Raw genomic sequence first — 12,557 nt, forward strand, 5'->3', positions numbered from 1 at the left:
AGTTGTTTTGTATTATTAAGTTGGATTTAAAAATAATTTAAGGAGGCATATGAACAGCTAGGTTTGGGAGCCTTGAAAGTATCGGCAGTTTTATAAGGTCCAGTGGAACACTGTTGGCTCCTTGTGTCATCTGATCCTCCTTGGACAGATATTGCTGCCTCTGACAGGTGTGATGCTGTCCTACAGAAGAACTGAGGACAGCAGTTAGTCCTTGAGCAAGATGCCTGACCTCTGTCTCCCTAGTTTAAGACCCCAGTGGTTTGTTTTGGTGGTTATGTAAAAAAAAAAAATTGTAATATTAATATGTAAAAAAGACCTTGTAGTAAGTCTCTGATATTCATCTGTTTCCTTATAAAAACCTGCCTCTACCAAATGTCATTGACTTTTTTCTTTGTTCCTCCTGTTTCAGAGCAGCATTAATAATTGGACCAAAAGCCATTGGAAAAAGATTAGTATGGAACAAATGGATGTCGAACTCAGAAGATTTGCCAAGGCAAGTTTCAGAATAACTCCTTATATGACCACCATTTATCTTGCTTCTTTATTCTCCTCCTTTCCCCACCCAGTAACTGCTGTTTCCCCAAAGAAAACATGATGCATCAAACATTTGCTTTCTTTTAACCATTGCATTTTTTTTTCCACTGGGGTTTAGCTCCCTGTGGATGAAAATGTTAAAATCAGGCTGAACTAAATCTGAAAAGACAAACAAGGTCATCCCTATATTGAAATTTAGCAGGCGAGAGATTTGGGGTTTTGTTTTTGTTTTTTAAGTTGGCTTTGCTTAAAGTTGTTAGAGACCTATAGAATTTGTGGAACATGAAACAATTTCTGCAGAGTGTTCTAAACCTGCATCACTCAGCAGAGTTGTTAAAGACTGTGGCATTATAGGTGCATGGTAATCCTCTGAAATCACTCTGGGTTACGCGTTAGTTGAATATTTAAGAGATTGGAGGAGGGAAAGAAACACTGAATGTGAACGAACCTTTCTTGACAGTCTGTCAGTGATTTTCAATCTTTTTCATCTTGCGGCACACTGGCAAGGCACTAAAATGGTCAGAGCACACCACCAGGTTTTTGACAATTGACAAGGCACACCATACTGCCAGTGGGGGTTCACATCTGCCATTGGCCCTATTAATAAATGACCTTTCCTCAAATTCTCGTGGCACACCTGTGGACCACTCGCAGCACACCAGTGTGCCATGGCACAGTGGTTGAAAATGACTGGTCTATGTACTAGCAAGTAAATGCTTAGTGGCCAATGTATTGCTATGATACTGTATACCATCATTACCTTTGTCTAACAGCCCCTTTTACCAGACACAGTACAATTGGCATGTTTGATGTGGACAATGGGATGCCTGAGTTCAAGTCATTGCTCAGCATCCAAAAGACGTCTCAGCCATCCCAGAGCTATATATGATCAGTCAGCTCAGCCCTATCCATGAGGCAAGGTGAGATGGGCTGCAACTGCCTCACTTTGCCCCTGCTTACCACTCAGTTTTTGTTCTGCTCCTCTCTTTTGAAATAGAGCAGCAGAGCAGGCCGGATAAAGGAAATTGGGTGACTTGCAGCAGCGCTTCCAAAAAAGAACTACTTTTTTGGGAATGTAGATAGTGTTTCTGCTGACATCCTGGTTCCAACCTGCTCTGCTCTATTACAAAACAGAGCAGCAGAGCAAAGACAAAAGAGGGAAAAGATAAGAAGGGACAATGAGAGGGTAGGCAAGCAGGAGGCCTGCCTCCAGAACCCCTGCCAAAGATTTTTCAGCAGCACTTGAGGTTATGCATTTTTTCTTTTTATCTTTTTTCCTTCTCTGCTGGTTCCTCTACACTGGCTGGACGAATTGGGGGAGTTTCAGTCAGCTCAGAGAAGGCTATAGTGGAGGGGTTCTGCTAATGCACATGCCAGTAAACAAAAAAGGGGGGCAAACTTTTGGTGTGTCTGCTGCTTGCTGTTGGGAATGGGTTGCTTGCACATGCACGCTGGTGGGGATGGTGGAATTTGGTGGGGCAGCACATCTGCCACCATTTTGGGCAGTGGATCAGCTTGGTCCATTCCTCAGTAAGCTGTTAAAATAAAAGCAACTAGCGCACACTTGCCCTGCACATGCATTGCATGTGTTAGTATACAATTGTAACTGTGCATATTTTTATGACTGGAGAATCTGTGAAACAAGTGTTGTGTGTAACATACTCCAAAATTTGGAATGCAAAGGGAATTTGCAAAACATTTTTTAAAAGTGGGTGGTGTTTTCTCACATTCAGGTTTTCCTGTCTTCTGTGCAAGGAACCCTTGGTGAGCTTAATTGTATTCCCACTACCATAAATGTATTTTGATATTTCTCTTGATTTAGAAGCATGAAGAGTTGGCCAATCTAAATACTGTGTCTTTAGCATGTCCCTTGCCATCTACCTATCAGTGTTTCTTACTTGTGATACAAATTGTTACGAAGAGTGTAAAGCTACAATAATTATGTCCCTTTACCCGATAAAATGGGATTAAAATTCCTTATCATACTTTGCATGTTTGCTACCTTTATTATCTTATGTTCCCTTCACTTGTGTAAGATGCTACTGGGAATTATTCAGAGTAGTGCTGAACAGAGCTTTAAATATCACTTAACTTCTCCTTACTCTTAAGAAGAATTATCTCAAAGCAATCCATGATGTCTAGCAATCTATTTGTGCTAATACAACAATGTGAACAAAGAAATGTGAGCTGCAGTTAGTTGAGAAGAATCTCCTTTCCCACTGTCTCAGGAAATGTTCTTCATGAGTATATGTGGGTTTTCATTATTCATCACAGCTGTTTTATTTGGATTTGTGCATAGGGAGAGATCAGTGATTTCAGCATGCCCTTAAAAGTAGTTAATATTTTGTTAATCATATTAATTCCTGCCAGATGGGTCATGACACAGTGTTCTACAATATCGTTCTGATGCCTTTCTTTAGGAGTTGTGGTTACTGGATAAAGACGTTCATCCCTGGAATGTATATATAGGTCTGGAGTTAACAATAAAGAACCTGGTGACGTCACTGAGAGTTATAACAGAGTTGCAGAATCCAGCAATGAGAGAGAGACATTGGTATCAACTGATGGGTGCAATAGGTGTAAGTATCTTTCTAATGCCACTGTTTGAATTACAGCCCAATCCTATACATGTCTACTCAGAAGTAAGTCCCATTGTGTTCAATGAGACTTACTCCTAGGAAAGTATGGATAGGATTGCAACCTTAGTCTTAAATCCTTTCAGCCCAACTAGTGCAACTCCCTGTGTGACAATGCAGCAGCTGCCTGCTACCCTACAGGGGAGTTTCAGCATCTGGGGGCCTGCTTGGGATAAACCTAAGCCACCCCACTGGCTCTACATGGACCTGCACCAACTCTATTGCAAGTCCTTGTAGACCCTGTTTGGGGGATCAATGCTAGCAAGGGGGTTAGGATTTCAGTATGTGCTGCTGCCTTCCAATGGATCCAATCCACTTTCATGGGTCCATGTAGACTTGCACCAGTGATATCTCTGGAGCAGGTTTGAGTTGACCCACTGAGATGGCAGGGAATTACTCCAGGGGAAGGGAGCAAATGTTCCCTTTTCTCAAGGAGGTCTCAGGAGGCCAAACTCCCCCACAGGTTACTGCAGACACCACATTGACGCTGCTGCATCACCACATGGAGAATTAGGTAGGATTGGGCTGCAAATTGGCAAAATTAACTAGTAATTTATCAGTTTTTAAGGACTCTCATAGTCACAGAGTCCTTGACCCCTTAAATCCATTTCAAATATTGCGAATAAATGGGTAAAGCAGAAACTGCTTATTTTTTCTTACAACCCAATCTTGTCTGCTAGAGTCCTCTGATAGAACACGTGGAAGTCCCATGATCTCGGCCAGGGGTCTCCAAACTTTTCAGCACGAGGGATGCATCGTATATCTGACATAGTACTGAGGGCCAGAAAATTAATAAATTTAAATAATAAGTAAATGCATTAGAGATGGAAGAGGGGAGAATGGATTTTGAAAAAGGATTTGGGAAGCAGAAGGCAAAATTGATTTGTACAGGAAGAGGAGGGAATGGATTTTGAGAATTAAATTTTGAAAGGAGGAACATGTTAAAGAATCAATATTTTGGGGAAAAAATTGAAGAGGAAATTATTTGGAGGGATTGGGAAGAGAATTAATGGAGGGGTAATGAGCTGGGGAACATTGAGTAATAAGTAAAGTTGGAAGAAATCTGAGAAATTAATTTGTAAAGAGAAAATATGCTTTCAGTATGTAATGGATTGATGGGACTGATTGACCAGCTGGTCAATCAGGATATTGAATTTATCTGGAACTCCCATTGGGTTTCTAAAGGGTGTATTATAATTGAGTTGAGAATCAGTCAGAAGTTATTCTTTCACTTGACTCTGTGTGTGTGTTGAGTGCACAAGCACATGGCCTTCTGGGGCAATCTTCGGGAAAGCCTCTTCAGCAGAAGTATCTCTCTGCACAAGGCTCTGCATTCCTGGCCCATCAGCAGGTTGCTGTGGGCTAGAACAGTCAGACTTCCTCACCACATGCTGCGGGCCATGTCAAATCCTCCTACGGGCCAGTTTTGGCACCCAGGCTGGGGTTTGGAGACCCATTATCTAGGCAGAAGTGCCTGGATCCTGGTGTACATCGCATGACATCATACTTGGTGACACCACCAGCGAGTGCAGTGAGGCCAGTGCAATTGCTGGCAGGTGCATGTACTTACCAGTAGTGGATATGAGTTGGCAGTGTGGACTGGTGGTGGGCGGGAGCAGGAAGAAGAGGGGCATTCCTGGGCAGAGAGGGGGAGGAACCTGAGGCAGGGAGGAATCTGTTGGGATTGTTCCAGTGTTAGTGGTGCACACCAGATCTTATTCTCTCTTCGTAAAACTCACCCACCCCTTTCCTCTCCTTGGACATATGCCACAGAAAGAGCTGGTGTATGTCTGAGGAAACCCATTGGTGATTGGGCAGCCTACCAGTAGGTAAGTACAAAATATTTTAATGTACCCCTTGCAGGATGTCTAACTGCCCCCCCCCCCACCATAGGATGCAGGGCATGCCTTTTTGGCACAGTTGCTTTGGTGCTGATGAGAGGGGTTGGGATTGGGGCCTCAGTCGGCATCCAGAGTAGAATGAGGTGATCTTGCCCATGGAGGCAAAAAAGCTCCTTAAATCATTTGGGGCTCACTTCATCCATTTAAAGAGAAACAGGAAAAGTAGCAGCATAATTCAAGATCTTGGAATTCCTTTGGTGTATATTGCAGGTTCAGTTTTCAATAACCGAAAATACAACATTAGCGGATCTGCTTATATTGAAGCTACATAATATGGAAGATGATGTCCGAAGCATTGTTGACAAAGCAGTGAAAGAGCTAGGCACTGAAAAGGCTAGTCTTCTAATTTTCTCTTCTGGGTATATGTGATGACCATGTGTGGTTTTCTGCAGGGATTTCATTTGTAACTGGTTGCAGGAGTAGACAAAATCATAGTGCAGCTGATGACAGCTCTGTTTGCTGAATTTTGTTAATTTTCTTTGGTTTTTCCCCCTTCTATGCTAGCTTACGGTCGTTGCCTGATTTCGCTGGATTTAGTTTTGTTGTTTTATTGGGCATAATAAACATAATGTTGATCATAACTAAGCAGTATGGAAATCAAATGAGACAAGTTAGTTTTAACTAACTTTAGTTAAATTTATTTTAATGGGACTTAGACAAGCCTAACATTTTTTACACAGCTTGCTGGTCTCAGTCCTGTCCAACTTTCCAGGGCTGATGCAGCTACAATGCCGCACCAAAGTAAGGGAACAAACACCTTAAGGAGGCCTTCATGACTGCCTCCCCCCTACTGCAGGATGCAAAATGTACCCTGTTGGCTCAGCTGCATCAGTGCTAGAAAATTGGATAGGATTGGACCCACAATGTGTTACGTTTAGTTTATTTGTTAGTCACATTGAGTACGTTTTTAGCAAATATAAGGCAGAATATAAATTTTTATAAGAACAATAAAATAATTAAAATAAGAAATGTCATCTTTTTAGCTACATAATGGCATGCATCTTTTCAGGAGAGCTTAGTAAAAAATTAATTGAATAATTTTGATCCACTAAAGTGTTTTTCACCAACTTTTTATGTGTTAACCAGATTCTCATAGAAATTAGTCAAATATGGGCTACTATGGAGTTTTCTTATGAAGAGCATTACAGGACACATATTCTTTTACTGAAGACTGATGAACAACTTTTTGAGACTTTAGACAATAACCAAGTAAGATTATTGCAAATGTAAATAGTAAATGTGCTCATTGCTGCATTGTTAATGTGTTTTTATAATTGGACTAAACTTGCAGCTCTGTCTCCGGAATTTGTATTTACAGTGAATTTTAGATGCCCCAGATGTTAGTCTGCAAAATTATACGTGTTCTTGACTGTATATGTGTTAACAAAAATTCCTGTCTGTGTAGGAGTTAGCAAAATTACAGGTCCTTGGTCTCTCTTTTCTCCCCCTAGATAGTATGGAATCATTTAATAATATGCTGTCCATTTGCAAGGTTTGAAAATGTCTTTTGCTGTGATTTACTGTAATAATAGCTTGCAGAAGATTTTTGTAAAACTTTTATAGCTGTGAATCCTATGCCTGCTCAAGTAATTTTATTTATCTTTTAATTTTATCCCCCTCGCTATTCTTTTGTTTTTCAAGGTTCAACTGCAAACAATTCTACAAAGTAAATATGTTGAGTATTTCATTGAGCAAGTCTTAAGCTGGCAAAAAAAGCTGAACGTGGCAGATTCAGTCATTTTCATTTGGATGGAAGTTCAACGTACATGGTCTCATCTAGAAAGCATTTTCATTGGCTCAGATGATATCAGACACCAACTTCCTGAAGATGCAAAGAGATTTGATGGCATTGATGCAGATTTTAAGGTTAATGGATAATAGTCACCCTAAGGAATCTAGTGGGATTATCAGAATCACTTATTATCCAGTCACTTTTATTTTAGAAAACATATTATCCATCTTTTTTTTTTTTTTAAATTATAGCAATGAATTCTACAACTATAAGACATTTTAAACATAATTTGCAAGGCAGTTTAAATCCAGGTCAGATATGCCAAAGTCCACAAAATTAGAGCTCTGTTCACCACCCCCTGCAAGGTGTATGAGAATTTTGTCATGCTTTTTCATGAAATCTTTTCTCTCAAAGCAGATTGTTTAGGAAGCACCAAATTTTTTTAAAAATGTATTGCTGCTGCATTCTAGTTCTTCAAAATAATTTATAACATGTTTTTGATAAGATGCACTTCAAATAGCATTTTTTTTTAATGCTGTGGTTGTAGAAAGCAACATCTTCACTCAGTGTCTGAACAAAGCCTTGGGCAATTCACTGTGGCTGTAAGTTACTCTGGGCGATTGAGCAATTCACTACTGCTGCAAGTTACTCTGGGTTTAACAGCAGAGGTTCCAAAACTGGGTGTTGTGATGTACAACACCCAGTTGTACACTGTGCATTGGGGCATTGTGATGAGTCTCCCGGAGTGATGCAGACTGAGCTGCTCAGTAGTGCAAGTGTGGCAGATCATAGAGCAGAGGCTCTGCTCTGTAAGCTGAGGGCTGCATGCCCTGTTGTATGTGCCCATCTGCCCTTTCAAGTAGCAATGTTAGACAATCCACTACTTGGCCGGGGGGGGGGGGGACCACTGCTGCCTAATCACCATTATAGCCACGCCCTTTGTCATTTATAAATCAGGCAGCAGCCACGAAAAAGTTTGAGAACCACTGCTGTACAGGATGCTCCCTTTGGCTGGAATACAGAGAGAATATTCCATGAATGCTAAATATTTATCCCCATTTGCTGATTTGGAGGGTGAGAGGAGCCATTGCCTGCTGCCGTTGCTCACCCTCACTATTGGTGAGCTTGGGGTGTGGGGCCTTGTTTACCTTGGAAGCCCTAGTGCAGTGCCCCAGGCTCTTCACCAATCTGATGCCAGCATTTGATCTGGCTAATATCAAGAATAGTTTTAAACATAGAGACACTGTACATTAAACATTGTAATCAAAGAGAAATTTAAAAAAATTAGGAGAGAACAATGTTATGTAAGAAATCAAATTTCACAAGAAATCTGCTTTTGCCTGTATGGGGTTCACAATAGTCCTAGATGCAGTGTGTTAGCACTCTCATTTACATGAAATCAAGAAAACTATAGTTTGAACAAGGATGAGCTGGGTGGATGGGGGGAAGCGTTAGGGCGCAATCCTAACCCACTTTCCAGTACTGGCTGTGTCACTGGGGCAGTTGGGGGGCAGTCATGGAGGCCTCCTCAAGATAAGGTAATCTTTGTTCCCTTACCTTGGAGTTGTATTGCCCTTATGTCAGTGCTGGAAGGTGGGTTAGGTTTGCGACCTTAGTCTCATTCTTCAAGGCCTAAAAGAATAATGGCAAGAAAAATTCATTAAGCATTAAATATTATAGCTAATATTTTCTGTACCTATACTTAGAAATTAATGAATGATTCAGCAAGTACCAAAAATGTATTGGAAGCAACTACCAAGCCTAATTTGTATGAAAAGCTTGAAGACTTGCAGTGCAGGTAAAAATTGAGTGAATTATTTTCTATAATATGTTTATGTTAATGTAATATACGATTGTTAACAGCAAGACTTTAGCAAGGGCAATGTTCTATATGTTTTGCTTTTGATTCATTGATTCATTTTGATTCATTCATTGAGATTATTTCTTGACGTATGATTTTTTTACTTTTAACAAACATTTACAAATGCTTGACACGTTATTAAGCAATGTGCTATTAACAATGATGTAGAAATAAAAGTCTAATAGCTTTTATTTTATTGATAGAAAAGCCTAATAGCAATAGAAAGGAACTTTGTAGTCGGTTTCAAAAAATCTTGATGTGTTTCAATCAATTTTTATCTTGCCGAATTAAATTTATTTTTTTCTCATAGATATGAAGATGAATCCAGTTTCTATTATATTTACCCATTTTTTTGTTTTCCTTGCCAATGATGCAGGATATTAATCTACCCACCCGTGTACTGTTTCATGGTCTAATTGGTCTTTATAATAGTTATTGTACATTTTTAAAGATTTATAGTATCTTTAATTCTAATTGACAATAATGTAAAGACAACTCTGTGTCTGTTTTGCTCTTTTTCTTATTTTATATAGCTGAGGAGAAAAATTAAAGGCTTCAATGGTGAATTATACACAGTAATTTTCCTTGTAGTCTTCACAATCAACTTTCATTAATTGTTGGTTTTAGAACATTTCCACCACATTTGAAAAAGTCCCCCACTTTTTAAAGCCCACAGATTCCCTTGTTTCTGTTATATATTTTATATAATGTCCATGAAGTTATATCATTGGAGCATTATTGTGAAACAATTCTCTATTATTCAGTTGAGACATTAACAGAAATAGAAAATTCACAATGCAATCCAATGCATGTCCCAGTGTGTTCAATGGGGGCTTATGTCCAGGAAAGGTGTATAGGATTGCAGCTTTAAATAATGTCTCCAGACCAGCCAATTAATTACACAGGCCTACAAAACTGAGGTTTCAGAAAAGTTTTCCCCAAACTTTATGGTGGTTTGATATGAATTTGGGGTGCTGATCCCAAAAATGGCATCCGTTTTGCCCTATCACGTCTAGTTTTGGAGATATAGGAAAATGAGGAAGCTGCTTGAACCATTCACTAATGAGGCTATACTATATCTGCAAAACTAGACGTGATAGGGCAAAACAGATGCCATTTTTGGAATCAGCACCCCAAATATATCCAGGAATTGGTGTAACGTTTAAGGAAGCAAAATGTGTGTTGGCCTGTGTTATCAGTGTGTACGTATCATAGAGTCACCATGAATGGATGAATTGGGGTCATGATAATATGGTAGAAAATAAAATAATGTAGAGTAGTACCCAGCAGAATTGTTGGGCTGGCCAGTACCCAGTGTGGAGCTTACTTTGCGGTGGCTTGGTGTTTCAGAAGTTGGGGGTGACGTGATGAAGCTGTCACATCATCATGTCACTGCCATCTGCCTCCAGAGTGCCTGTTTGGAACCAATTGGAGGAAATGACAGGCAGGAGGGCCCAATGTGCAGAGAAACATCTGAGCATGGAGCTTGGCTCACTGCTGCAGGCCTCATCACCAATTGCAGCGCAGGCTGAAGACAGAGGTGGCAATGGTACTTCCCTCTCCCAGGCCATGTCATATCAGCCTCCCAGAGTGCTGCACCTGGAGCGACCTGCACTAGCTTCACCAGCCTTGCGACAAATCTGTTACTATCTTGACCTGCTGACTTTGGGTTTTGAATCTGGTAAATTGTTTTAACTCCTTGATCTAGTGGTTTAACACTGTGATGCCTCTTTCATTCATAAGGACTTATTGTTCACTTCAGTGAAGAGGCAAGTCTGTCATGTAACAGTTGCACATGAGCTGTCCCATCCACTAAAGTGCATAGAGAAACTAAGGCGCATAGAGAAAAGTATATAGAGAAGCTTCATACAGTGGACACTGAGTTCTGGACCTAGAGCCCAAACCTGAGCTCCTATGGTGCATGGCTGCGGCAGCACCAAAAATGGCTGCCGCCGCATCCTGCACTTCCATGGCAGCTGCGGATGGCACCCCAGAAGAAGGGGATTTGGTCCCCTTCCCCTGGGTAAAGGGAGTAGCCCCACAATGGGACTACTCAATTCACCGCTGACCAAAAGATTGGTGGTGAAGTAAGAGCCTTCATGTCAGGTACCGAGTATTGCTCCACTGGTCCCACCTCCCTCCCTCCCTCCCCCATCATGCCTCCCCCTGCCCTCTCCCTGCCTCCCACCTCCCCCCGCACTCTCCCCCCTCCCACTTCCCTGGAATGCCTCCTCCCCGCTTCCCCCTGCCACCACTTTCCTCTCCGCTGCTAAGCGGTCTGTGCGACCACCAAGTGGCAGAGGCCAGGCACCCATGCTGGGCTAGCACGGGCACTCACCCAGCATTAGAGCTTGCAAACGTTCGTTACTGGGCTCAAGACTGGGCTCTTCGTTGCAATCCGAAGTTCTGCAGTAGTCAGATTCACAAAGTTCCCCGTATGATTGGAAACCGCCCCATTTTTTAATCTACCTCGTACAGAAACTGCTACAGTGGATCCTCTGTATGTACATTTCCATTTCACTCAGTGGACAGAATATGGTTTTTGCCTTTGAAGAACAATTGCAACATGGCAAATACTTTTTTTTTTATTTCTGTCATTTGTAGCTCACCTTTCAACAATATGCTCTTAAGACAGCAAATAAAAAACTGTAATTGGAAAGCTCAAGTAAAACAGAGCAAAAATAGCAACTAATTGAAATAAGAGAAATGGTATAAAACAATGAGCTGCAGTGAAGTGAGGGAACAGATTCAATTGATGTTTAGCAAAGTCTTTTCCTTGCAACAACCCCCTAGCATACTGTTATGTCTCAGGGAACTGTATTAAAGAATGAAATTGGAAATGTTATTCTCCTTGATAGCCAACAACAGCGTTTTCAATCTGAGCTGGGAAAAAAAGATTTCATGCATTCTTGAAAATAATTTTCCAAAGTGTTCATCCTTAATTTTCAGACTTTCCCTTTGTGAAAAAGCTCTAGCTGAATACTTAGAAACCAAGCGCTTAGCTTTTCCTCGGTTCTATTTTGTTTCATCTGCTGATCTGCTTGACATTCTCTCAAAAGGAGCACAGCCAAAGCAGGTAAAGTTTCTTGCTATCATACATTTAAAGCATTATCTGAAAAGAAATGTGATAGTAAAAAGTGAAAGACAAGATGACTAAAATCTGAGCAGACCTGAAATGACTGATTTCCTTAGTTGTATACTGTTATTTGAATGCAGGTGACTTGTCATCTTATTAAACTTTTTGACAACACTGCTGATCTTAAATTTCAAGACAGCGAAGAGAAATCGAGGACTATTGCACTAGGGATGTACAGCAAAGAGAAGGAATATGTCCCATTCACTGCAAAATTTGAGTGTGTTGGTCAGGTATGTTGGTTCTTTAATTTGCCAAGCTAATGTGCAAGATTTCTTTCAGTTGCTAAAATTGGAGGAGAGAATGTAAGGCAATTAATGTGTCAGAAACTGACAACCAAATCCTGTCATTGATTTACAGCATCATTACACATTCTGCTGCCATAAATTGGCTGCTGACAGTGTGCAGAGCATACGGCAACTGGCCATTTCAAGCTGCCACTGCATGGCATCATTGGCAGCCCACTGCTTTAGCAGGTGACCTGCTCCAGTTAAGGCAGCACTTTGTAGGCTAGTCAAGGGAGGAACTGGTGAGCGTGTTGGGGAGAGGGCGAGGGCAGATCTAGTAGCAGTTGAGCATGCTGGATCTTTCCTCCACTTTTTGAAATGTCCCTGCCCTTTTGGAGTGTGTCCAAGAAGACCCAAAGGCAGCCTGTAGGCTTACACAGAGGTAAATAAAGTGTTTGCCTCTCATTTGCCTTCAGCTCACCTGCCCACGATAGCATGCAACATGCATCTTTTTAGCGTATCTCTATGTTACA

The 12,557-nt window shown here is 41.0% G+C and overlaps 1 protein-coding gene across 1 annotated transcript in view; it reads left to right on the top strand.

The window, feature by feature from the left end:
• DNAH11 (dynein axonemal heavy chain 11) overlaps positions 1-12,557 on the top strand; it is a 189,915-nt gene that overhangs the window by 46,084 nt on the left and 131,274 nt on the right. Inside the window, exons 22-29 of the mRNA XM_066631428.1 lie at positions 410-493; positions 2,955-3,113; positions 5,282-5,404; positions 6,158-6,280; positions 6,713-6,937; positions 8,510-8,601; positions 11,614-11,740; positions 11,881-12,030. Coding sequence (XP_066487525.1) covers positions 410-493; positions 2,955-3,113; positions 5,282-5,404; positions 6,158-6,280; positions 6,713-6,937; positions 8,510-8,601; positions 11,614-11,740; positions 11,881-12,030 — 1,083 coding nt within the window. The remainder of the gene's footprint in view (positions 1-409; positions 494-2,954; positions 3,114-5,281; positions 5,405-6,157; positions 6,281-6,712; positions 6,938-8,509; positions 8,602-11,613; positions 11,741-11,880; positions 12,031-12,557) is intronic.

This window comes from Tiliqua scincoides, chromosome 5 (assembly GCF_035046505.1).
Source record: "Tiliqua scincoides isolate rTilSci1 chromosome 5, rTilSci1.hap2, whole genome shotgun sequence".
Taxonomy (NCBI): Eukaryota; Metazoa; Chordata; class Lepidosauria; order Squamata; family Scincidae; genus Tiliqua; species Tiliqua scincoides.